At 38.9% G+C, this 26,440-nt stretch overlaps 2 protein-coding genes across 5 annotated transcripts; one reads left to right on the forward strand and one right to left on the reverse strand.

The window, feature by feature from the left end:
- Positions 1 to 704: 704 nt before the first annotated feature.
- prlrb (prolactin receptor b) lies at positions 705 to 14,339 on the forward strand. Of its 2 annotated transcripts, none has more exons than XM_082555790.1 (9): positions 705 to 809; positions 3,859 to 4,019; positions 6,185 to 6,317; positions 7,173 to 7,336; positions 9,887 to 10,050; positions 11,746 to 11,884; positions 11,995 to 12,091; positions 12,179 to 12,248; positions 12,345 to 14,339. In XM_082555790.1, the coding sequence occupies exons 2-9, from the start codon at positions 3,941 to 3,943 to the stop codon at positions 13,083 to 13,085; spliced, it is 1,587 nt and encodes a 528-aa protein (XP_082411916.1). In that variant the 5' UTR covers positions 705 to 809; positions 3,859 to 3,940; the 3' UTR covers positions 13,086 to 14,339. The 2 variants fall into 2 exon arrangements, with proteins under 2 accessions (XP_082411916.1, XP_082411915.1); XM_082555789.1 differs by lacking the exon at positions 705 to 809 and adding an exon at positions 2,087 to 2,264.
- Positions 14,340 to 16,266: 1,927 nt separating this feature from the next.
- LOC309718214 (selenocysteine insertion sequence-binding protein 2-like) lies at positions 16,267 to 26,149 on the reverse strand. Of its 3 annotated transcripts, none has more exons than XM_082553237.1 (18): positions 25,921 to 26,149; positions 25,354 to 25,472; positions 25,132 to 25,273; positions 24,979 to 25,048; positions 23,933 to 24,138; positions 23,744 to 23,828; positions 23,551 to 23,645; positions 19,824 to 19,967; positions 19,650 to 19,736; positions 19,453 to 19,554; positions 19,227 to 19,359; positions 18,931 to 19,097; positions 18,688 to 18,817; positions 18,422 to 18,581; positions 18,096 to 18,316; positions 17,457 to 17,611; positions 17,195 to 17,360; positions 16,267 to 17,077 (listed from the first exon to the last, which is right to left on the reverse strand). In XM_082553237.1, exons 1-18 carry the CDS (start codon positions 25,927 to 25,929, stop codon positions 16,953 to 16,955), a joined length of 2,316 nt encoding a protein of 771 aa, XP_082409363.1. In that variant the 5' UTR covers positions 25,930 to 26,149; the 3' UTR covers positions 16,267 to 16,952. The 3 variants fall into 3 exon arrangements, with proteins under 3 accessions (XP_082409363.1, XP_082409362.1, XP_082409364.1); XM_082553236.1 differs by having other exon boundaries at positions 25,132 to 25,276; XM_082553238.1 differs by lacking the exon at positions 16,267 to 17,077 and having other exon boundaries at positions 17,229 to 17,360; positions 17,457 to 17,532; positions 25,132 to 25,276; positions 25,921 to 26,147.
- Between the last annotated feature and the right edge of the window lie 291 nt (positions 26,150 to 26,440).

Below are 26,440 nucleotides of genomic sequence, written 5' to 3' on the forward strand. Positions count from 1 at the left end.
AACCCATGACGTGATGACCAAAGCTCACAGACAACCAGTATTGATATTCTGTCTTGTCTCTTGCGCACAGGGATTTCTCCAGATTTTCAGAATCCCTTGATGATTATGTTCTGTAGATGATGGGATAAGTTTTTCAATTTTACATTGAGGAACATTATTCTAAAATTATTCCACAATTTGTGGACAGTTTTTTTTTCGTAAAATGGTGACCCTCTGCCCATTTTTACTTTTGGAAGCTCTGCCTATTTAAGGTGCTTTTTTGATGCCCATGCATGTTACTCACCAGTTGCCAATTAACCTGATTAGTTGCAGATGTTCCAATTGCTTTTCTACCATTTTCCCCCATCTGAACTTTTTTTAAAAATGTGTTAGTGCTATTATGATGCTATTAATGGCAGCAGGCTTAAGGGAGCTTGTATTTTTCATAAAATACAAGTGAAACAACGTGAAACTTGTGCACACTCTGATCAGGTTTCACGTCATTTGTTTGTTAGCAAGGAGCTGCTTAAGTGAACTCCAGAAAACCTTTGTGGACATGGTGATCTGTAGTCTGTCCTTGACCAGTGCCCCTAAAAAATAACAACACTGATGATGGTGGACAAAGAGGAACGTCCACACCTCCATATCAGACGAGAGCATCCCCATAACATCATTTCACCTGTTGTACTTAACCCTTTCATATTCCAAAATAGAGGTTGTCGTCACTGGAAGACAGCTGCACCTGTTTGCAGCAAACAGTGTACAAGCCATCTAGAAATCAACAATACCGCACAGATGGATGCTTGAAGTAAAATTCAAAGATAAGGCTGGTGAGATTCTATATTTTACTTTTTGTTGCCAAATCCTAAAGTAAGACCAAAAGTAGCTACGGCTAAATCTACATCAGAGAATTAACACCAACAAGGAGATGTATATGGGACTGAATTAAAAAAACAAATTCTGTGTTCATGGTAACAAAAGAGTTAGTGTGGGGTGTATGTTAATATATTTTTATTTTACAGCAACAGTGTGATTATTGAATTTTATTACAAATTTCAACATTTAAAATGTTGCTCTCATACTGAAGGCCTTATAATTTACATAATGATGTTAGTGAAATCAAAATTCCCTAACATCATTCAACAAACCCATGTGAATGTGTGATGATTAGTGTTTATCTGATAACAAACCTAGTCATGACCCTCATATACTCACTCGAACAATTTAGGGTTTTGAAACAAGCTTTTATAAGCTTGTAACCAGTATCTGTTTAATTCTGTTTTCTACACCCCTCGTTCATTTCTTCATTTTATGTTTGTTGGCTATTTAAAATAATGAAATAGGTGCAGAAATATTAATCTATCACAGAAATGGTAAACGGAAGAGAAAGTGTTAGGTACAAGAGGAGGTCGCTCAAAAAACTCTACTGTAACTTTCTTGAGTTTACAACCTTTTCTTCATGTGACCTGTAAAACATGACCAATATATTTTAAGAGAAAATGTGAGACAGGTGTGCTGCTCTCGCTCTGACTGAGTTTATGCATCTTGATGAGTCACTGCAGGCAAATATTCAGGCAAAAAAGTACAGTGTACACAGTGTATATATACAACAATAAAATAAAACAAGAAAACGTGAATATTTTTAGAAATCTGCCAAAGACCTGTTTAAAATTTTTAAATGGTTTTGTTTTTATTAGGCAAGTAACAAACTGAATTCACGTTTTTACACCAAAATGCAAAAATAATGTGTTTTACAATTTTTTCTGCCTTTTTTTAAACTGTAAATATAAACTCGTGGATAACAAAATAATCAAAGCATTAAAATATTTTGGAGTAGCTTTGATATGCGTGTGCATACTGGTGGATTAACCATTATAGGAATATTAAAAAAATGTAGCTAAATTTGCTAAAATACCAATAAAACATCATGAAGGTATGAAGACTGCCCTTTAAACCTGTTACTAACCAGCCAGTTACCATTACTGCTGGCACTTTCAGGGAATTAAGTGAAGTGAGACATCTCGCTGTGTTTACTCTCTCGCTCGTACTCAGGTGGGTATGTCGTGACGACAATAAGCCCCTCCCCCGACTACTAACGAGACACCTCTCTTCCTTATTTGTGGTCATACCTGGGGTGTTAGGCGCATTGGTTGCCAGGTGTGCGGAGCTCGTCTGGAGCTCGTTTGGCTTTGTGTCATGACTGAAGAAGGCTACCTTTTTTGTTCTGTACCCGTCAACGTCCGATAAATATCGATGATAAACATAGCTGCCAAGATCATAAAGTGGTGAGTGAACGCCAGAGCGCGTCTATTAACCCTCTACTAACCTTTAGTTGTACTTATTTGTGTGTGTTTTTCCCCCCCGCGGCTTCCTGGTAAATATCACACCTGATAGGGCTGCATGTAATTCTTTGGTAATGGATTCTGTGCGTGTTGTGTGCTCGCAGGTTGGTCTACAGAAAATGAAAACCTAAATGTGCTATGTAATGCAATGCAGGGTATTAATCAGGCTTCCTATCACTGAGTAGCTGAGAGTATAAAGCGCGTAAATCCACATGATTTTTTTTTCTGAATTTAATGTGGGTTTTTAAAAAAAAGTTATTTCTTCCGCTTTAACACAAAAAATCTGATAGTAATAAAAGGAAGCAATTAGTTAATCAGTATTAGTACACATAATAAATATTATACATATAGTACAGTTTATATCCTTAGGTACAAATTATTAGGCCTATATTTATACAGAGTGTTGACTGAACATCTATGCTGTTGTGTGTTACCCTAGTAACAGTTTTTCAGCATGCGTCTTGCCAAACATTCTTATATTTTTGCACTTTAAATACAGCATAATAATGCAATTTTTTTCACTTATCTTTAAACATGTAGAATATTATATGTACTTCATTAGAAGAATATTAAAATATATACGTTATACTAGATTCAAGATAGGATAGGTTTACTCCCAGACCAAATGTTTATTCTGATTGCCAAATAGAGTATTTAGCTTTGGGTTTTAATTTTGGCATGTAATTGAGACATAAGCCCGATCCAAGACTTGCTCCACTGAGCGATCCTGTTAAAACTTGTCAGAATGGGTGTCACAGCAGGAAAAAAAGGAGCTTGTTGTCTCTGTTTGTGCTGAGCAAAACAACACAAATTACAAAAAGGGAAAAGGTGTGGCCCCTTTGCGATATTCTGTACATTACAGGTTGGTAACAAGTAAAAGACGGTTTCCTACACTTCCTGTGGTGACTGATTGCATCAAGCATGTTAAGGTGGCAGAAAACTACTTTGGTGTCTGAGTTCCCACTGAGCTGAGCTTCAGTAAATTTCCAGTCCATGTAGAAAAGCCGTGCAGCAGTTTGCAGTGACGTGCAGTTATTCATCAAGCATTTCCAACATAATTGTGCGTACTTTGTTTCTGTGTGTAATCTTTATCCAAGTATCTCTCAGGAATAAGGAAGTGCATAAACAGTCCAAAGTGCGTGTTTGTGAATTAGATGACTTTTTTAAAATCCCCTACACACATATTAACGTATTCATCTCCAGCATTTTTTTTAGACAATGTAAAATTTGCTTAACACCAAACGGCATGTTTCAAACTCTTTTTCACGTTTTGTCTGGCAATTTCTGGCAAATCCACTTTGCTTTTGAAATGAGCAAAATGAATCTAACATCACACTTTCAGTTTATTTATTTACTAAAACACTCATATAATGTTTGAAGTCCTTGATTACAGCTGATGATATTGCCAGCCAATTATTAACAGTTCATTTTAACGTTTGATAACCATATGAAAATTGTTACTGACCCGTATATGTAAATGAAAAACTGGTATTATTGGTTGTGTTTGCTGTTTTCCCACCATATCTGCTTGTTTCAGGTAACAACAAGACATTCTGCCTCAAGCTCGTATCACACCATTGCCACTTGCTTGTGATGTCACTTCCCTGTCACAGAGTGTGATGGCTTGTGCCAGGATGGTGAAGCATCTCAGGCTGCCATTGCTGCTCCTGCTGCTGGCATTAGCTGCAGAATGCAACAGTAAGTTAAATCACTGAGGCTCGATTCGCTCAGAATATACTTACGGTTAGACGACATTTCAGCTGAAGTATAGACGTTTTAGTGTTAATGCATGGGGTTTAACAGAAGTATTGCTCCTACATCTCTTTTGACGTCATGCTGAGAGGATTGATAAAGAAACATCCATCACTGGGCAAATTATCAAATTATTTTTGAACCTCTGAAAATTGGTGACATACATAAAAGTGGCTGTAACACCCAAACCTCAATGTGATTCTTTTGTTAAACCCTTTGAATTAAAGCTGAAAGTCTGCACTTCAATCACAGCTTGACTAAAATCCACTGTGCTGGTGTACAGAGTAAACGACTACATCATGGTCCAAAACTGGGCCTTTAGTGCTAGTGGCCTACAGACTATAAAATGCAGATAGTTTTGGATTTTTTTTTTTTTTTGTAAAAGGATATTCGGTGCTCATTATCCTGAATAATTACATTTAAAAATTAAAACGAAACACCTTTTTTTTTCTTTTTTCTTTTTTTTTTTACTTAAATAAGTTTTCTCTGGTGTGTTATTCTGTTATTTGTAATCTAACAAAAAGCAGCAATGGTTAAAATCTCAGTTTGAAAACACTGAATCCAAGCAAGATTTAATGTACAGACTAATAACTGTGTCTCTACATTAAATCAGTCTGAAGATTAACTGTGAATCTTTGCAAACATTAAAGTCCACGAATAAAATGAAATGAAGTTATGTTTGATATTAGTGGTTTCAATTCTGCCTACTTTCCGTAGCCATGTTACGTCTAGCAGCTGGACATTTCTGGGCTCCTGCTCTCGAGCAGTAGGAGTTTTACCCTCACTTTATCCTTTCTTTTGAGCCAGAAGCTCCCTTGTTGTGCCTCCTCCACCAGATATTTGAGAGCATTTATCAGCATGGAGTCTGTCATCGCAATTCCAACACCCCACACTCTGTTCATGAGCCCACATCTGGCAGTCCTCAGTAATTTTCCCTTTTCCCACAGAGCAGGCATGGTAGTGGTAGATATGTTGTGGTATAGTGAGGTTGTGGTTTTCTGTTGTGGTAATTTTGATTTTGTATTGAGCTCATGTTCTATTTCCTTTCAAGCCACAGTAGTTGCCAACACCTCCAACTGCAAATCTGAGCCCCACCTCTTTGCCTGACAAACAGGATCAGGCACTCTGTTATCATGCTCTCTGTTTACTTCCAGCCTTATTGCTTTCAGTTAGGTTATACAGGACCCTCATATCAGGCCTATGTTACTGCTTCCTTCTAGAAAACGTGCTGCAAGGTGGTAGCTCTCCTCTAGGCCTCCTACATAGCCTTGATAATGATGCACAGCCTTGCTTGGGGCATCCACCATATGTGTTCTCATAACAGCCCTTCGATAACAGCCTCCCAGGATGTCCACCTACTGTGCTCCTGTTGGCTAACAGCTCTGATTTTATTTGTCTTCTCTTTCATTTTCTCAGTCTCAACCCACATCTATCAATCTGTCCTACATTTATAGAAACAATCTTGTGCTTTTTCAGTCTAATGATGACGGAGTTTACTGAGATTCCAGACCACTATGCCCTGTGCTTGAACATGAGAATGACCCAGTCATATACAGATTTTATTATTGTTTTTTCTTAATATTATTCTTTTAGTTGCTCCTTTTATGGGTCTGCCTCCATTTCACCCGTTCCCTAACATCCTCCTCTGTCACACCAACCACATGCATGTCAATGACCATATCCATTAATCTTCTCTGTGGTCTTCTTCTTTTCCTCCTCTCTGGAACCTTCACATTCAATACCTTTGTCCTATATACTGACTGTCCCCACCTTGCCTCCCTAGCTTTGTCACTTAAGTATCAAGAAACCTATTAAACTATTTTTGACAAATTTTTCCACCAATCACTGTGGAGTTTTATGTCTAAATAAACATTATAGAAAATGCCATTTCAAATGGTCACAGGTTGAGTTGCTGTGAGCACAGCTTAAATGAATAAACTCTGGGTGGATGAGTGAAACTAAGATAAGTTATCAAAGGTAAGAGACAACGTTCACTTACCTGAGATAAGTGAATGCTGTCCTTTAAATAACTGTGCCAAGTTTTTTTTTTTTTTTTTTTTTATCATATTGTTTATTGGAAGCTGATGTCTCTTTGTCACGTGTGTTGCCAGGCATGTCTCCACCAGAAAAACCAGACAAACTTGGCTGCAGGTCCCCCGACAAGGAGACTTTTTTCTGCTGGTGGACCCCAGGCTCTGATGGAGGGCTGCCCACTGTGCATCACCTCTACTATAAGACAGAAGGGTTAGTTTAACCTACCAAGTCTGTTTTCTTGTTATTTTACACAATAGAGATTGTGGGTCCTCCGCTGGAATCAAACTGGAGTTTTAAGTACGGCATAGTGTATTTATCTTCACCCCACGCTACCAGATACTCCATGAAGTTTCAAATTCTTTATCACCCGCGTTGAGAAATAGTAAAGGTGTTGTTTAGTTGTACGTGGTGCTAGATAAGTAAATGTGGGGAAACTACTGGGTCTCTTTTCACACCCTTGTGAGCTGAGCACAAATATTTGTGGATGTGCAAGTACACCAACATAGACGTGGCTCACCCAAATGACCCACATTTCTCTAGCTAAATCCTAGCACTAGCATTTCAAGAATCTTCACAGATGAAATGCCACAAAACTGAGTCATGGTCCTGAGAGGATGGATCTCGAAGATGTTTGTGTGTTTGTGAAGCCCTGACTTGGTGACATTCTAAATCATTAGTCATCCCAGCGAAGAATATAATATAATAACATGCTAACCAGCTCATATTATCATTTAGGTTTCCAGTAGTTGTCTTTACTATAAATAATAAGGATATTATATGATATTTTTAAGTGTTTTTTTTTTTTTTTCTTTTTTCTTTGCTAATTTTGAATCATCAATCACTTAACACGCATATTGGGTTAATTGATTGATTCCAAACTGGGCAAACTTGAGTATGTGAGATACACTTAATGCTTAAGCCCATAGAATATGATAGTAAGGTGCAATAGAAATGACTGTACATGCTTACAGACTCATCAGAAAATCCAATTATTCATTTCTTAGGAGATGCAACTGAAGTCACATTGCAGTGATCGGTGATGACATGTATTTTGTTCATGTGCAGTCAGGAGAATATGCGCCAGTGTCCGGACTACCACAAAGCTGGAAGTAACTCCTGTTTCTTTAGCAAGACCTCTATCTGGGTCGAGTACACTGTGATTGTGGAGGCCTCCAATGCCCTGGGGAATACTTCTTCAGACCCCCTTACTTTTGACTTGATGAACATTGGTAAGTTTTTCTAGTTTTAAATAATTTACATGAAATATATAAATCAAACATGATTTTTGATTGTTTTGTGATAAACAGAAACCATTAAAAATAGAAATATGAGCATATATCATTTCTGTAAAGCATTCTTGTACTAAAAATATCCTCAAAGTTTATTTATTTTTTTATTTTCTGGGTTGTAATGGTGGCACGGTGGTTAGCACTGTTGCTGCACAGCAAGAAAGTCCTGAGTTCAATTCCACCATCAGGCCGGGGTCTTTCTGTGTGGAGTTTGCATGTTCTCCCCGTGTTTGCATGGGTTACCTCCGGTACTCCGGCTTCCTCCCACCGCCCAAAGACATGCAGCTTGTGGGGATAGGTTAATTGGATAATCCAAATTGCCACTAGGTGTGAATGTGCGAGTGAATGAGAGTGCAAGTGGTTGTCTGTCCCTGTGTGTTGGCCCTGCGACAGACTGGCGACCTGTCCAGGGTGTACCCTGCCTCTCGCCCTATGACAGCTGGGATAGGCTCCAGCGCCCCCCGCGACCCTGAAAAGGATAAGCGAATGGATGGATGGGTTGTAATGATCATTTAAAATATGATTGCTTTTGGCCTATCACTGTACTGTGCACTAAACTATAAATCACGCTGACCTTTCTTTAGCTACACAGGTTATTATTTTACAACACTGAAGCTTGTTGATATAATTAGGATTTTCTGGTAATGATTAAGGGTCACTTCAAACTTTCTCATTCAGAATTAAAAACTTTAATGTTAAATGTTAATAATAATGATCTGCTCAGATCAAAATATATTTGTGTCAGAACAGGAGTAACACAAAAATCTGTACGGACTGAGCTAATGATTGGCACAGTTTTATTGCCCAGACTGCCTTCTTGAGGCTGGTGAGGAATGGAAAAGTACTGAGTGACATACATGAGCCGCAAATAAAAACCTGAACAGAATGAGGTGGAACTGGTTTGTGCACAGCAAAACTTCTGTATACTCCAGCATCAAATTTCACACCTTTTGTTGGGGTTATACGGGCAGAGCGGTATCTGCGTCCTGTCCTGTAAGCAAACAGTAATTTCACTGCATTAGTTGTGGAGGGTTTTTGGCCTCAGAAAACACACTTTACAAGCACCCATGCATGAGACTAAGCACAGATCAACATGCTGGTTTCTGAATAGGGCAGCTGCAAACCAAAGTAGAGGTGTGGCCATAGGGGAGGCAATGCTAGTCTGCTGGTTGGTTGTTTCACATGTTTGCCTGCAAACAAATCATGGGTGTAGGGTTTCTGTTGAGTAGCACGAGAAAATATAGAGTATCGGACTCTTCATTTGCTAAATTATGATTACATTTTATGCACTAGAGTGGGTTTTTTTTGTTTGTTTTTTTTGTTTTGTTTTTTTCTAAATCAGTTCATTCAGTTCAATTCAGTTTCATTTACATGGCTCAAAATCACAACAACAATTAACTCAAGGCACTTTACATTGTAAGGCAAAGACCCTATAATAATACAGAGATGGCCCCCAACAATCAGACAACCTCTTATGAGCAAGCAGGTGGTGATAGTGGGAATAAAAAAACTCACTTTTAACAGGAAGAAACCTCCAGCTGAGCCAGGCTCAGGGAGGGGCAGCAATCTGCTACAACTGGTTAGGAGGGAGAATGGACAAAAGACATGCTGTGGAAGAGAACAAGACATTAATAACTAACGATTAAATGCAGGGTTTTGTATAAAAGAAGTGAGTGAAGAAGAAACATCATGGGAAACCTTCTAGCCAAATAGACCTATTGGGAGCATTCTGTGTCGCCTGATCCAGCCCTAACTATATGCTTTATCAAAAAGGAAAGTTTTAATCCTAATGTTAAAAGTAGAGATTCACACTGGGAGCTGGTTCCAGAAGAGGGGCCTGGAAGCTGAAGGCTCTGGCTCCTATTCTATTATTGGATAGTGGAGTAGTGAAGACAGGAAAGGGTGAGTGGGTGGGGGTGCAGCAATGGGTCGCAGGTCAGACTAAAACCTGGGCTGCTGCATTCTGGCCATGTTGAAGGCTTTTCAGAGAGTTCATTGTAACAATAAATTATAATAGTACAGCTTAAAAAGCAATAAATGAACAGAAGAGGATGTTATGGATAGGCTGAGATGAAGTCGGGAAGTAATTTTGTTAAATGAGCTTGCTAGAGACCAAAATATTTACGATTATGATTTTTGCCTCACTTTAACAGCCCTACCTGATAGCTTGACAGTAAACGCACAAACTGTGGGTTAACTCTTGGACACCAAGAACCTTGTGTAAAGTCACTCCTCACTCCAACATGCCCATCTGTATCTACGCTGGTGTTATTGGATAAAGGCAAAATGACAAAAAAAATACAATCACTTTTTTCAGCCTAGTTCAAAATTTCAATATGTAAACAAACTAAAGTTAATGCTCTTCTCATAAAACTTAATTTCATTTTGCTTTTAGTGCCAAATACCAAATGTTGGCATGCAAATATACTGAACTAAGTTTGTACCTGATAAACAGCATCACAGTCTCTGTTTCTCTCTATTGATGAACAGTGAAGCCCTTTGCACCTGAAAATGTTACAGTGGTGGTCAACATAGAGGACAGCCCACACCTCACCATCCAATGGCATACACCGTCTAACATAGACACAAAGTCAGGATGGGTCACTCTGAAGAATCAACTGAGAGTCAAACCAGACAAGAGCAAAATATGGAAGGTGAGTGGCTGACAGAGCTTCTCTAATATTGCATGGAAACGTTCTTACACTGTGCCAAAAATGAGTCCCCATGGAAAATTACCATTGGATGAATGAAACATGTGCCAACCTATTTTGTTCTCACCACTGTGTGTATGTTAGTAAATTATAATTGTTCAGAACAAACAGTTTTGTAGACTCTTCGTGCTATTTGGATACTATCTACATGCTAACCCTCCCCCACCATATATAAGGAAACAAGTTTCCGAAATGACAATAATAGTTATTATTGGTATTATCAGTAGAGGAGGTGGTGGTTGTTGTTGTTGTTGTTGTTGTTATAGTAGTAGTATTAATTTTAAAGATTTGTATTTGTTTTCCTAAGGCAGCCAAGCTGTGATTTGTTTGTATGCATTTTCAGGGGGGCTTCTAAATGTTACTTTTCTTTTTTTGTTTTTTAAGATACATGATTTATCAATATTTTTATATTTTTCCGTGAAACTTCATTTAGTCAATTGATGAGGTCTAGTTATCCCAAGCACAGTGGCAAATCTACTACAAAATAACTTCAAAAGAAAAAAATTAAGGTATTGCAATGGCCCAGTCAACGTTCAGACCTCAACCTGACTGAAATGCGGCGGTACCTTAAAAGAGAGCCATGCATAAATGAATGACCGCAAAACTCAGTGAACTTAAGCAATGCAATAAAGAGGAGTGGGCCAAAGTTCGTCCACAATGAGGTGAGAGCCTGATAAAGTCATACGGAAAATAATTGCTTCAAGTTATGCATGACCTTGTGTTTTTCACACACTGCCTCTGCCTTTTGGCTTAGTTTTTGTTGAATAAATAGTGACATGGTGTAATATGTCACCTGCTGCTGTATCTGAGGTTGTGTTTACCCAGTTTTAAAACCTGGAAAGGACTAGATTTTCTTTTTTTTTTTTTTTTTTTTTTTTTAAATGTCTCTGTATATAAAACCTTCAAACTGACACAGCGCACGCTTCCTGTTTGTATTGATTGTATGTGAAAATTGTAAATAACTTTCAAAGATCTGTGGATCTGAATGCCAATCAAGTCTAAAAGTTACTTCTTCTTAGAAGTCACTTCTAAGTTTGACCAACATTAATTTCATGCAAACCTTTTAACAAATATACAAATCAAACCGACATAACATTTTAGAATTAAATGTGAAATCAAATTAAACTCCAAGTTTAAAGTAAATTAAGTATTATTATTATTACCATTTAGATTTTCTATCCAAAAAAAACAGAAAGCCACACAGTGAAAGCTTAACATGTTACCCATTATGAGTTGAAACCTCAAAATGTTACATTTTGAAAATTAATGCAATCACAAAATAAATTTTAGGTCTAACTTTTAGCAGTCTTGGCTAGTAGCGATTATCTCCTCTGTCAGATGATGAATCCATGTTGGCAAGTCAAGCATGAAATCAGGCTCTGGAATGAACTGCACCAGCCCAAATAGGAAATCATTAAACAACCTTTTACTGTCATGTGAAGAATAAAGTTGTGGTATAACCTGTCACACACGATTAATCAGTAAATCAGTATACTGCAGTTTAACCATAAATTTTATGGTTAAATTGTTTTATTTCAAAGTAAACAAATGTATTTTTAACTCTCATTTAGTCCAAAGGTGATCTTAACAGTAGTAGAAGTCAAATGTTTTGTGATTTCTTTTCCTCTTTCTTTCTAGAATTACGCGTCAGAAACACAAACACATTTCACCATTTACAGCATTGATCTTGGGGTGGTGTACATGGTTGAAGTGCGCTGTGCAATAGACAATAGCTGGAGTGAGTGGAGCAACACTACCTTTGTCAAAGTCCCTAACTGTAAGTCCCGAAAGCCCTTTACGCCTTCTTTACAACATATTGGCAAGTGCTAACAGTTAAAGATTAATAAAAATGTGCCTTTTTTTTTTTTTTTTAAAAACAAAATTCAGTTTCTCGCAAGGACAATTCCTTTTGGATACTGGTTTTCAGCCTCTGTCTAATTCCATTGCTTGCGGCAATGATTATCTTGATCCTGAAGAGAAAAACGTATGTATCTGATATAAAGTCTAAATCACTCTATTTTACATGAAGACAAGATGTGAAGACTTGACTCATGACTGTTTTCTTTCTCAGTGTGAAGAAGTATATTCTGCCCCCTGTCCCTAGTCCAAAGATAAGAGGAGTTGATGTTCAACTTCTCAAGGTGATTGCCTCTCCATTCTGCTTCTAGAATATGCACACACAAAAAAAGCCCCATTGTTTTGGTGCTGATAATAATATACTCTATTAACCTTTGCAGAGCGGCCAATCTGAAGATGTCATTAATGCCATGCTTCTCAACCAGAGATTTCCTGTTATGATACCCTGGAAGGACCAGAAAGAGGATTACCTGATCGTGTCTGATAAAGAAACCTCGTATTTGCCATTGGAGAAAAAGAAAATATTCATTCTGCCACTTGCCATGGCATTAGACTCAGAAGTCCAATCTAAGGAGACAAGTGAAGTGGATCACTTTCCAAAAGACAGCGAGTCTTCCTCAGAGGAGAGTTCAGATAAGACAGAGTCGTCGCAGCTTCTTACTAAATGCTCAAGTGCAAACGTTTTAAATGATGAGAAGGCAAATCAGCTAAAAGGTGTCACTGAGAAGATCTTCCAACCGTTTGGAATCTGTGGTTATGTGGATATTCCGAGACATGAGCACATGCAGGAAGCAGACTACAGCAGAGTGAACGAGGTAAATGGTGACAATATTTTAATCATGAAGAAAGAAAATATTCCCCATACTCTGGACACACAGGGACAAGAAGGCAGTGTGCCTGATAACTACAGCATGGTGAAAGAAGTGAATAGTGACAACGTGGTTTTCCTGGAGAAACACAGTGAGTCAGTTAACGCTTCTTTTAAGGCTAAAGGCTACATAGACTGGGTCAATCAGAAGCCAAAAAATCTTCATATGACTGGGAACAGTGAAATGGGAGTGTGCCCACAACTAGTTGGTTGTGAATATGTAGATACTGTCCCTCCACCAGCTGTAATCTAAAACTTTTTATCATATAAAAATGCTATTATAAGGTGACAGCAGACATTCATCATTACTTACTGTTGAATCAAAGCTGTGAATAGTCTATATTTTTGCTGTTCTCGTTGGATGTACGGTTGGTACAGACATTTGTAAAAACCATAAAATATACCATCTCTGGTCCAGGGGTACTTGGGCTACTGAGTATAAATTATACTTGCACCAACAGCAGGTAAAAGTTTGTCCTTATTCAGTAGAACAGTTTGACATGTGCTCATTGGATTTGCGCATTTTGTCCAAACATCCATGAGAATGATAGTGCTCTGTTTCATCTCGAGTTATCTGGGGGCTGACTTTTTGTTTTGAGTAACATCCAGTGAATGGATTCTTTTCAACCAGATTTGGCTAATACTGTGGTTTACCAATTAATACCTGCAAAAACCTCAGGTGTAATTTGTGTTTAGTAGAAATTAGTATTGCCAAAGTTATGCTGAAATAGATCGAGACTATACCAGCTAAACATCAAATCCCTGCTTTTAGCTCAAAGCATGATGTGTCCGAGTACAGCATGACTGAATTGCTTTTAAGTCAACTCTTATATTACATTAGCCATGTCAAGCTTTCAAAACATTATTAGTAGAATGCTTAATTTGTGGTATAGCTAAGTAAAGTAACCCAAGTTTAATCATTTAAGGCTTGTTGGCAAAGAGACTGTTGCTTGATGGCTTTACAGTTACTGTTTTCCTTTTTTGTTTTTGTTTTTTTTTTTTGTTTGCCTCTGGAAGGTAAATTGTGGTCTGTTTCATTATCAAGAATGTACACAAAGAGCATATCCAGGTTTCTAAAGTCATTACAACGCAATATTATTGGCACATTTTTATTTATTTTTTTAAAGTGGTGGCATACTGTGCTGTAACTGACAAGCAAATCTGCATATGAACTTGTGCCTAGTCTAATCAAGTGATTATTTTACAAGATATGGTATCATTAAAAAAGCTTCAGACTTAAAGAATAGATTTGTTTTACTGATGTAAATTTATAATTAGATTTTTAAAATGCATCTTGTAACATAATACAAGGACTTCCAGATAGGTAATACTTATGCATTACGCATGTAAACAAGCTAATTACATGTGGAATTTAAAAGAAACTTTTGTTGTGTGTGTTTGTTTGTTTTAAACACTCAATTAGAGAGATGGGGAGAGAGAGCGAGATCAGAGGGAGCAGAGTTCAAATGGGTTAACAGAGATGACATAATAAAATATGGAAAAATCATTGTTTGTTCATTTTTCTTCTCTGCCTGAATCTTAAATACTCTCTATGGTCTAAAGGAGCATTTGGCTACCATACATTTCTTTTTTTTTCAGAACTGGTTCATGTATGAACTAGCTTACATTCACCTCAAAAAAGGTGAGATATATAGATATAGATATATCTATTTTTTTTTTTTTTTAAATTTAAATAAATTTTTATATACCAAAACCTGAATGTCAAAGATGTATCGGCTCATCCAGCTCACAATCCATCACCAGTCACAGGTTATTGCCTGTAAAATGACAAATGTGACCTTGGGGTGGCTGTAGCTCAGGTGGCAGAGCAGGTCAGCCATTAATCAGAAGGTCGGTGGTTCGATCCCTGGCTGCATGCCAAATATCCTTGGGCAAGATACTAACCCCATGTTTGCCTACTGGTGGTGGTCAGAGGGCCCGGTGGCGCCAGTGTCCGGCAGCCTCGCCTCTGTCAGTGCGCCCCAGGGCAGCTGTGGCTACAATGTAGCTTGCTATCGCCAGTGTGTGAATGTGTGTGTGAATGGGGGAATGACTGAATGTAGAGTAAAGCGCTTTGGGGTCCTTAAGGACTAGAAAAGCGCTATACAAATGCAGGCCATTTAACAATTTGGATAAAAACCCATTAGGTGATCACCGTGTGCATGTTTCATTACAACCTAATCAATACTGTTGGAGCGGCAGCGATTCTTACTTCTGTTTAGCATTTATTGATAAATGCTGATTGAACAAATATTTTTATGTTTATTTGAGAAGACAACTGAAGGTTGTAGACTTGCTGTTCTCTATAATATTGGGGGTGTCTCAGCCAAATGTACTCAAGCCTCTACTCTTGTGCATTAAAGATTCACTTATTAAGTTGTGATTACACAAATGACACTTAAAATTGAAATTTAAAATTAATGGACTTCAAACTGATCACAAAATGTAATTCCATTGTTCTTGGGACAGTATCTTTTCTATAGTTAAGTATTTGTCAAAAAAAATATATACCATTTTAAAAAAAAACAAAAAACAAAAAAACAACAAAACAACAACACCTCAACAGTGTGGCAATACATACTTATCAGCACTTTTGGAGCTTACTAAATATTTATTATCTGTATAATTCGATTATAACAAATGTCGTAAACTGACAAATGTGATTTCTTACAACTTTTTCAGGTTTAAACAAATCTACACAAACAATACACAAATTAAATGAATGAGACTAAACATCTTAAACTTAAGACTATGCACAGACAATTTGACACAACACACACATGTCACATGACACTGTTACCTTGCAAAATGTCTGTTATGAAATCTATTTTATATCTATTTCTCCCTGGCTTGAATCAAAATGTAAATGTAATGACTTAAATGCAAAACCATGTAATATCAGTCAGTCATTCAGATATTAAAATCCAAGCTTGGTTTCTACTTTTAAAAAATAAAGCGCAGTTTAATGGATTTTAGTTTTTTTGCCCCTGTGAAATATTGCATGGTTTAAGTTTATTACCCTGTGAACCTGCCAAAAACTGAACCAAATGTGTAGAAAAGATTTGTATTTGTGGGTAAAATTTTGAAAATGTAAAAAACAAACTTATTAACATGAGTGAAAGTCTAAGCAGGTTGTTTCATCTTTCATCCAAGTGGATTCTTCAGTAATAAAATCAAATTTATTTAAACCCTACTGAGGGTTGTGCTACATATGCTAAATACCAATTCTAAGCAGTGTGAAAGTCACACTGCTTAGAATTGGTATTTAGCAGTGTGACTTTCACACTGCTTAGAATTGGTATTTAGCATATGCAGCAGTGTGAAAGCAGTGTGAAAGTCACACTGCTAAATACCAATTCTAAGCAGTGTGAAAGTCACAAAAGTCTGTATTTTTAAAAAAAATCATTGACTGTGTCATATGCACTCTAAACAAATCACAGGTATTATGTTTATTGTGTATATATATTCTAATATACACTGCTTTATGTTGATTTCTTGTGTACAGACAGTATGCTATAGAGACTGGTATGCAGCATATGTTATATAACATGAATGAGAACATTGAAGAACATAAACATTGGTTTATCATTGTTCTTAAATTAATGTGTAACTTCAGTGTCATGGCAAAATAAAAGGTAAATTTAAACCATTAATTCCTTTAATATGCAATCTTGAACTTACTCCACATGTTTACAAAGGATGATACACAACTCTTTATTCAAAACCTTCAAATTTTACTGGAGTCAAGGAATGTCACTATGTCAAAATGTCATTTCTTTATGTAAAATGACACTAAAATGTCAAAATTGTTTGAACTGAAGTTTATTATAAAGAAAAAAAATGCAGTGTTAAATCATCATACATCCCCTTAACAACCTCCACACACTGTCATGAAGCTGCTGATCATTCAGATTGTGGGATCTCTTCAAGTTCAGCCCTACTAAGAAGAAATCATAAATAACTGGAATAAGCACTAACATGATACTGACAAAGTCCTGGAAAGCTGCGAGCCGCAGTTTGAGAAACACCTGCAGCACTGTAGCCTTGGAAGGCTCTTTTTCTGCCAGTACGATGAGAAATAAGGGGATCCATTTTTCAGGCACAAAAGGCTTCACAACTGTTAGCTCTCTTCATCATCAGTGTTTTCAGTACATTCATTGTCCAAGTGCATGGACCGCAGCTCCACCTCAAAGTCCATTAATGTGTGGTTATACTCCTCCTCCAACATTTTCTTCCAGATTTTTACTGAGAAAGGGAGACAATATGTAATTATTTTTTACTGTTTCACGATTACTGTTAGAGACACTTTGTTTTTTACTAGACAGAGCAATATCATCGCTATCCAATGTTACAGTTACTTACTGTATTGTGGTTCCTCTGGCTCCGTTACATCCGGGTCAGGCACAGGTTCCTCAGTGTTTGTTTCAAGCTCTGCCTCTTCCTGGTCTCTCTGCTCCAGGCTTGACACCATCCCTTCATAGGCTGTCCTGGCCTCAGAAGACAGCTCGATCATCTTGTGATAATAATCCTGTAGGTACGAAAGTTTTCAGCTCATTTGAAATTACCTATTAATGTCATCTTAAAACAATAATTGTGCGTACATTTGCATAACAATAACCCTGACCTGTGCACCATCATAGTTGAAGATGCCGACCAGGGTGACAGGCACGGCCTTGTTGACACAGCGTCCCAAAGCTTTTCTAGAGAGTGCAAATATGAACGGCACACCCTGCTCACGACATGTATCAATGATTGTGTGGAGAGCCTCATCCAGGCCGCCTGTGAAAGGTGATATTTTTGCCCTTTTCATGCAATTGTAAGCATTCCTTGTACGTCACAGCTCTCCCAGGATCACATTTATGAAAGACTATATGACAATTCTCGCTTTTCCATGTTGCTTGATAAATCAGAAAACAACAAATTGTATTCTCTCCATTTTGTCTTCTCTCTAATTTGTAATTTTTAAGACCAAAAAACATTTCTGAAATGCCAACAGGGAATAGTGTGCTTTTTAAAAGCAATAGCATAAAACTAGAAAAAAAGGAGATAATGAAGTTCTGAAACTGTAATGGACATGTTTAAAAATATTAAGTGACCATAAAGAATTGGGATGCATACATATAACTCCTGCTGATCATAGCCTAGACTTGAATTTTAAAGTAACAACACAAAGAACATGAAAGTTGGACTGGCCCAAATTTAAAGAAAACGTTCAGAATTCCTAGTTTCCAAACTGAAAGCCAACTATCAGGTCTTATAGTACCTTTGGACTGGATGCGTTCACAGTTAGGTGAGATAATGACACACTTGATCTTCCTGAGTTTGAGGTGCTTGTGGACCTCCCTAAGGCCCATCACGAGCCGCCTCTTCATGCGGGCCTTCATGGGGTCCTTCTGGTACAGGCGGTCCTGGAACCGAACCAGCTCCTTTAGCAGCAACATCACGCACTCATCCACATCTTTGCTCAGCATCTGGCTGCAATAACTGAAATGCAAATGAAAATGGAAACGCGATATACTCAGGGTGCAAGCAACCAACATCAACTTGTGACTGGTCATGCAGTGAAGCGTGCAGCTTTGGCAGTCTTACTCTCTGAATTTTCTGCTGTGGATTTTAGGTGCTGGGTATGACTGAGGTGAGGGGATTTGTTGCTGTATGGTCTCATTTTTGTCCGTCTCTTCAGCTTCTCCCACGATCTGACATGTGTCATTTAATTCATCAAATCCCTCTGCAGGAGAGCCAACCTCATCTATGGTTTGAAAAGCACAAAATTAAAAATATTAGCTGCAATCATTCGTTTCCAACAGCTCAGAACAAAGCATACTGGCAGCAATAATTTCACTGCATGCTCTGACCTGTGGCGTTTGCATCACACTGCTCTTTTTCTGTACAGTTACTCGCAAGTTTATACTCGCTTTCAGGCAGCAGTCCTCTCTCCTCCAGTAAACGCCTCTGCTTCCTCTCCTCTCTCTCCTTCAAAATGACCTGAGGAACCAAAACATGAGTTCAAGTCTATAAACAGAGCTACACAGCTGAAATGAATTCTCATAAAATTGATTATATTTGTCTTTATTGCATAGTAAATAAATGAACTTTGCCTTCTTCAGAGGAGTTGGTTTCTTTGCTTTGGGCACCTCTCTTTGCTTGCCTTTCTTTACCAAAGGACTAGTTGAATCGAGGGGATTGTGTGCAATTTTATCCTGCTGCCACAGAGGCTTCTTCTGGGCAGATGTTTGCTTCTGAACAACAGGTAGTCCTCCACCAACTACACATACAGGAATACTTATTTTTCATCAGGTTATGATAGCATGCACTCCAAGATCGGGGTTAGGAAACTACTTAAATTAGCATTATTCTTCAAAACAAAGTATAAAGTGATATCTATCAAGCCAACCTGTGAGAATAACTGGCTTAGCGTCCTGCTTGGCTTTCTGAGACTGCTGCTTCTTTTCCAGGGTGGCCAGCATGTTTCCGATGTCCAGTTGCATAGGAACCTTGCTCTTTTTCCCAGAGGCTTTCTCGCTTTTCTAGAAATCAGGTAAACAAGAACAGAACTGCACATTAAAATCAAACCTGTTTCCAATTCTAAAGGTTAACTTTAATGTACACAAGACACAAACCTGTCCTTTTTTTCCCGTTTCAGTGGGTTGTGTCTTTGCTGCAGGTGATTTTCCCTGGTTCTGGTCAGCAGATTGATGCTGACTTCCTTCTCTTTGGTTTTCCTTAAAAAGAATGTAAAAATCACTATCATAAAAAAACACTATAAAATGTAATTTTAGACTAATATTAAATATATATATGATGAAATGATGAGTACCTCATTGCATAGTTTTGTATTGCTGCTGGTTATTAACCTTTCAGTCTTCGACAAAGCAAGAGTCAAGTCTGGGAACTCCTCTTCATCCTTCAAAGAAAACCATACAACAGAAGTAATCCTTCTCCTAGGAACAGAACGAGTTGAACAAAAATTCACAACTCAGATTTTCTTCACCTCAAATTTTGGAGGCTCTTGAGAAATCACCGGCTCTGACGAGTCACCTCCTGCACCCTCACTGCTACTTTTCGGCTTCTTTTTTTTCTTTCGCTTTTTCCTCCCTGGAGCTATCTCTTCCTCCTGTGCAGCCATGCTCTCAATCTGATAAGATATAAAAATGACAAAGCTCAAACACCCCATGAAAATATAAAGGCTTACTGTGAAAGTTTAGCTTTTTGTTATGTTGAGCAACCCATTTGATAAATTCTGTTATATCAAGGATGTAAACACCACGATATATAGTCTGTGTGTCTATAATTACATGTTTGCTTGATGTTCACAAATAATGTCTCTTTGGCCTCATTACTCTGTTGCCTTGCTTATTTTGGTTTGGTTTACAATGTCTTTGTAAATAAAGAACAGCTCTTCACAGAAACTCTCCAGTGTTGCCATAGTTTGAACACAATTTTAAGTACTGCACTCTAAAGATAATGTTAGAGATTTCCATGGCTGTTGTGAATGGCATTGTTTGTTGTTGTTAGATCAATAGATTTCTGATAATCCACAATGAAAGTTCAAACAAAGTTGAAAAAGACTTTTGGAGGGCGGTTAGACAACATAATCATATGCATACTATATGCACCTATATCTGCCTGTGCTAGAATGACTTAGACGGTTATAAGCGATATGTGTCTCACACAGTGCACAAACTATGTCAGGGTGCTGCTGCTTCCTGAACATAATGGAGGGAGGTGTGCCTTATTCAGAGCTAGAACACGAGTCCCTCTGTGCTAATTGCAAAAGAGGTACAAATTGCAAACCTGCAAATGGAGCTGCTAAATGTGGAAAGTGAAACGAGGCATAATAATCTCTACTTTGACTGTGACGCATGTCAGGTGTACAAGCTGATATGGTATTAAAAAACTGTAATTACCTTGGACTTCAGCAGGTGTGCTGTGTCAGATTTTATAACTATTGCAAGTTGGCATGCTGTAATTTCATTTACATTTATGAATAAAATGCAAGCTTCGAGAGAACATTTGTTGCTTCTTGCTTTTTCTGTGATGGTGCTCAGCCTCTGTGTGGATACAGAGTGTAACGGGAGAGCAGTGGGAGCTCTGTTGCAGAGTAATACTGTCCACATATTTTTAATTAGCGTGAAAAATCTACCTACATTTAAGAAAACCTAATAAAAAGGTTAATTACAAAAAACACCAAAAGCTACTAAATGAAGTGATGATGAAGTGCTTCGAACGACTAGTCATGCAGCACATCAAGACTGTCCTGCCCCCCTCCCTGGACCCCTTCCAGTTTGCGTATCGGCCCAATCGCTCAACCGATGATGCCATCTCCACTGCACTCCACTCAGCACTCACACACCTGGACAAAAAAGATTCATATGTTCGAATGCTGTTCATAGACTTCAGTTCAGCATTCAACACTATAATCCCCCAACAGCTCACTCAAAAACTGGTCCAGCTGGGGCTCAACACCTCACTGTGCAACTGGCTGTTGGATTTCCTCACCGGAAGACCTCAAGCAGTACGGGTCGGCAGTAATACATCCAGCACCATCATTTTAAACACGGGGGCCCCGCAGGGATGTGTGCTGAGCCCCCTCCTCTTCACTCTGCTGACCCATGACTGCACTCCATCACACAGCTCCAACCTCTTCATCAAGTTTGCGGACGACACAACGGTGGTGGGTCTCATTAGCAACAGGGATGAGACCGACTACAGAAGTGAGGTGAGACGCCTGGCCACGTGGTGTGCTGACAACAATCTCTCTCTGAATGTGGAGAAGACGAAGGAGATTGTTGTGGACTTCAGGAGAATGCACACCCAACATGCTCCTCTGACCAGTGACGGAGCATCTGTGGAGAGAGTGAGCAGCACCAAGTTCTTGGGTGTGCACATCACAGAGGATCTCTCCTGGACGTACAACACCACAGCACTGGCCAAGAAATCACAGCAGCGTCTCTTCTTTCTCCGCAAACTAAGAAGAGCAGGAGCTCCAGCCCCCATCATGTACACTTTCTACAGAGGCACCATCGAGAGCATCCTGTCGAGCTGCATCACTGTGTGGTTTGGAGCCTGCAATGCGTCCTGCCATAGAACCCTCCAACGCATAGTGAGAGCTGCAGAGAGGATCATTGGTGTCTCTCTCCCCTCCCTCCAGGACATTTACAGCACCCGTCTCACTAAAAAAGCCCTTTGCATAGCGGCTGATCCCATGCACCCAATGCAAAGCTTCTTCAAGCTGCTGCCGTCAGGGAGGAGACTGCGGAGTCTCCAGGCCAGGACCAGCAGACTGAAGGACAGCTTCATCCATCAGGCTGTCAGGAAGCTAAACTCCCTCCCGATTCTGCCCCCCTCTCCCCTCTTCTCCACCACGGTCTCACTGAACTCTGTCACACACACACACACACTCACTCTCTGACGCACTCACTGGCCTGCTCCAGTCACTTTGTGGAGCATTGGACTGCTTAAGCATTGGACCTCATAAGACTTTGTTGTTACACTATCTCTTACCGTACACTACTAAATCCCCATTTGCACTATTTGCCTATTTTGCACCACTATGCCTTCTTACTTGAATATTGTATATTGTATATTGCATAGCTTTTTTTTGTTATACGTAAAATTGTATTGTATTTATTTAAATTTTTACTTTTTAATTATTTTATTTGCATTTTTCTAATCACTAGGGTTTGAGAGTAACGCAATTTCTATTCTGTGTATGTCCTGTACATGTGGCAGAATTGACAAATAAAGTTGACTTGACTTGACTTGACTAAATGGATGGTGCATAAGTGAAATTAAGTGTGATGGTTACTGCTGTGCGAGAGACATCAAGAGCCAAGAGTGAGCTATTTAAAAACAAAACAAAACATGACAACAAATGGTAAATGGCCTGTATTTATATAGCGCTTTACTAGTCCCTAAGGACCCCAAAGCGCTTTACATATCCAGTCATCCACCCCTTCACGCACACATTCACACACTGGTGATGGCAAGCTACATTGTAGCCACAGCCACCCTGGGGCGCACTGACAGAGGCGAGGCTGCCGGACACTGGCGCCACCGGGCCCTCTGACCACCACCAGTAGGCAACGGGTGAAGTGTCTCGCCAAGGACACAACGACCGAGACTGTCCAAGCCGGGGCTCGAACTGGCAACCGATTACAAGGCGAACTCCCAACTCTTGAGCCACGATTGTCCCAATACAACAAAACGAATACATACACAACTCACAAATACTCAGATATATCTAGTAATATTTAGTAACAGCCTTACAGATTTCTTTCCATCTTGTAAGTATATAAAGTGTAACGCAGAGCAGGGGTAGTGAGAAGGCTGTTTCGCCTTTCTTGTAGAATAATGAAAAAAAAAAAAAAGTGTTCACACCTATAATACTCACAAATTAACTTTTAAGTGTCCAATTAAATCTTTCTTTTTATATTTACTCAAAATTTATTTAAAGAAGTTAATTTCGGCTGCTCTCTTGTCACAAGGGACGTAGGAGCATCCCGTGTCGATTTGGCAAAACATGATGCCCTTCCGAATGCTATCCCCGAAGGGACTTGTGTTTCCAGCTGAAATCAAAACATGGGCCCAGATAAGAGCCAGAAAATAAATGGTAGGTTTACCTCATGAAAATAATTAATTCACTTACGGATTGTTAAGATTTGCCAATTGCCTAGGAATCTGGTATAACTGTTGAGAATCTAAAACGTGCATCATACCTGCATACTGTTACAGCTGATTGTCTTGTCATTGGGATCAAGTTTCTTCGGAGGCTGAGAGGCAATGTTAGCCCAGGACGTCACCACCGGTTGGACTGTGCACACACACCAAATAAAGATAATCAACGTGTGAAATATTTTTAAAACTGCCTTAAAATTGCTGAAAGACAGACTAGAGTAAATCTGAGCCTACCTGCTTGGATAACTTGGCTTTCTGGCTTGGCATTAGTGGCACACACCTGGGGACCAGGTAGGGTTGGAGATCCTCTGCTGCCAGACTATGCAACAAAAAATTACAGCAGCACCAACATCATGAGTATAGCTTTCTGTAATGTGCAAGAGCTGTCACATAGCTTAACATTTGATATTCCCATGAGCTGACCATCCAAGAAGATGCCAATTTTGGAGTTTGGGAGCTTGTGAATGGAGGATCCCAGCACTCTTTCCGAACAGTAGGAGCTGCTTTGGCCACTGAAACACCACCCAATTCCGGAAAATCAGCCATCTTCACTTCAAATGGGACAGAATTTGTCTGTGCTGGTTTTGGCTTCCCTGCAGAAGTTGGGGCAGATCTTGTACCTTTAAAACCTGGGAATGAATTATGAAATATTAAAGGAGAAATATTTACATAAAGCAGCGGGTTTTAAACATTTTGTGCCCAACATACTACAATTCTGTTCATCAAAACTGAACAAACAAACAAAATCTATAAGACAATAATATGCTAAAGAATCTCATCAAGAATTACTGCAATTCTCACTGTATTGACACCTTTGCTCTACATCATCTCAACTGAATGTTGTCAGTTCATTCTTTAATTGCATTTCAGACAGTTACAGTTTATCTGCAGCATCTAGATCTTGCAAGATACCGTTACACAAAAACCATTAAATGGTCTTGCAGCTTCAGCTGTAGAGCTCCTTTAAAGTAGGCCAAGTTTCTTTCAGAATCTCTCTGTGCCCCTTTAGCTTTCTTGGCACCATATTAACATTGCCAAACTGCTGCCAGAGGTTTATGCACTTGGGCTAAAGGCCACAGACATTCCAAATCCACGTGAAGCTGTAAGACAGGCAGCTTTCACAATAATATCTGCTGGGTCATCAGCATAGGTTGTTACTTGGAGTTTGAGTAACATGAGAAAGCAACAAGGTTGGTGCACAAACATGCCCAAGGCACTAAAGCAATAGCCAAGCCTTTAATGTGTGGGCAACTCACAAGTTAGCCGATCATTCGTGTCGCTTTGCCCTCCTGTATATGGCAGTAATACGTGCAAGCTTGATACCAAATCCCATGGGATATTTGGGAATCACTTGACCACAAAATGATTTCCAATGTTAAAAATATTTTGTTTGTACATTCAATACAAAAACTAGCATCTGAACCAAGAAATTATTCCCAAAAAAAGTTAATACCATGTACGCCACTTACCTTTTTTCTGCATGTCCACTGAGGTTTTGCCCATGAATTTTCCTTGAGAGTCCTTTTTGTTTTGAGGCATCTGTGAAGATTAGAAAATAACAATTTACTTCATGAATAAAGTTTGTTTACATGTAGGTTTCTGTAAATAAAAATAAAGCCAACCTTAGCTTGGGGATCCTGTTTGGTCCTATTGCTCTGTAGGAAGTTATCACTGGCCTCTCTAACAGGGCGGCTGCTGCTGTAGCCATGACTCCTCGGTGCATCTCCTCCTCTGCCTGCTGGTTTTGGGCTCAGACCTGACTGGCTTCTTAACAAATTGTAACAACATGAGCACCCGATGAAAAGCCAAATGATTAAATACCCCTGAAAATGATAACTTCCTACCCTCTTGAAAACTGATCGGAGGTATAAGGGTTTGGTAGAATCAGAGGTTGCGCTGATGCTGATGTGTGGGGCTCTGCAGGCGGTTTCCTCGACCCCCTCTGGTATCTATGGTCAAAGTCCTGGAAAGCAAAGCACATGACAGTTTTTTCTTCTGCCACCAAACAGCGTGTTGGTGTTTGACCTTTGATAATCACGCCATTAATTCCAAATTCGAGTAGAATCTGCATAAAGAAATTTAGCTTAAGACTAACCGCTATATCGATGTTTTGGACTCACAATGCACTAAAAACGAAACGCATCCATCTCCACTTGATTACAAAACATCCAGCTTATGTTGCACAATAGTAACCGCCGGGTTGAAAATGTCTTCCAGTATAACTGAACTATTACCTCATTATTGTGTTCAAACCACACATTGTCTTAGCAGTATCTCACTCGTGTAACTAACAGTTAAAGTTTGCTAAGAGTTAGCTCACGCTCAGCTGCAAAAACTAACATTCGTTAGCTTTCTAGCTAACTAGCTAGCAAAAGAAAAGAACAAATGTGGCATTCATTTTCATAAAATACCTTGTCCATCACTCTAGTTGAAGTCACATCTTCGTATCTTCATATAAGCTCATACAAGTCGCCAAGCTCCATCTTACGAGTGTACAGACAATAATCTACCCCAAAAGTGTGTGCATGGCTAACCAGGCTAAGCAACCTGTTTGACAGCATGAAGCCGGAGCAGCTAGCTGCGTGAAACAGCTGGTGTTTACATGTGCAGTCAGGAGATCCACAGCGACACCCTCTGATAAAACAATGTAAACCGTTTAACGAGTATTCCTGTTAATTAAAAAAGTATAATAAACTCTATGAATCCATCTTTTATTGAGACCCCGAAGGCTAGAAAGACGCATAAACATATCTATAACTCTATACTCTGTGCATATATGTGTAAATATAAAACACTTAACATTATCTAAACATACCAGGAGGACCCCAGATTAACGTTGTTGCTTGGCCCTACTTAATTTAAGTTGCTTAAAATTGCACTACATACACATTATTACTGACGCTGGCTCCGTAGTGTAGTGGTTTGCACATC

This window comes from Aulonocara stuartgranti (genome assembly GCF_965226115.1).
Source record: "Aulonocara stuartgranti genome assembly, chromosome: 12".
Taxonomy (NCBI): Eukaryota; Metazoa; Chordata; class Actinopteri; order Cichliformes; family Cichlidae; genus Aulonocara; species Aulonocara stuartgranti.

Coding starts and splice junctions, on each gene's coding strand:
- prlrb (XM_082555790.1), top strand. CDS start 3,941: ATGGCTTGTGCCAGGATGGTGAAGCATCTCAGGCTGCCATTGCTGCTC. Junction 11,885..11,994: donor CTTTGTCAAAGTCCCTAACT/GTAAGTCCCGAA, acceptor AACAAAATTCAG/TTTCTCGCAAGGACAATTCC. Junction 12,092..12,178: donor TTGATCCTGAAGAGAAAAAC/GTATGTATCTGA, acceptor TTTCTTTCTCAG/TGTGAAGAAGTATATTCTGC.
- LOC309718214 (XM_082553236.1), bottom strand. Junction 19,968..23,550: donor TCAGCTGTAACAGTATGCAG/GTATGATGCACG, acceptor ATATCTTATCAG/ATTGAGAGCATGGCTGCACA. Junction 17,361..17,456: donor TCAACTATGATGGTGCACAG/GTCAGGGTTATT, acceptor TCGTACCTACAG/GATTATTATCACAAGATGAT.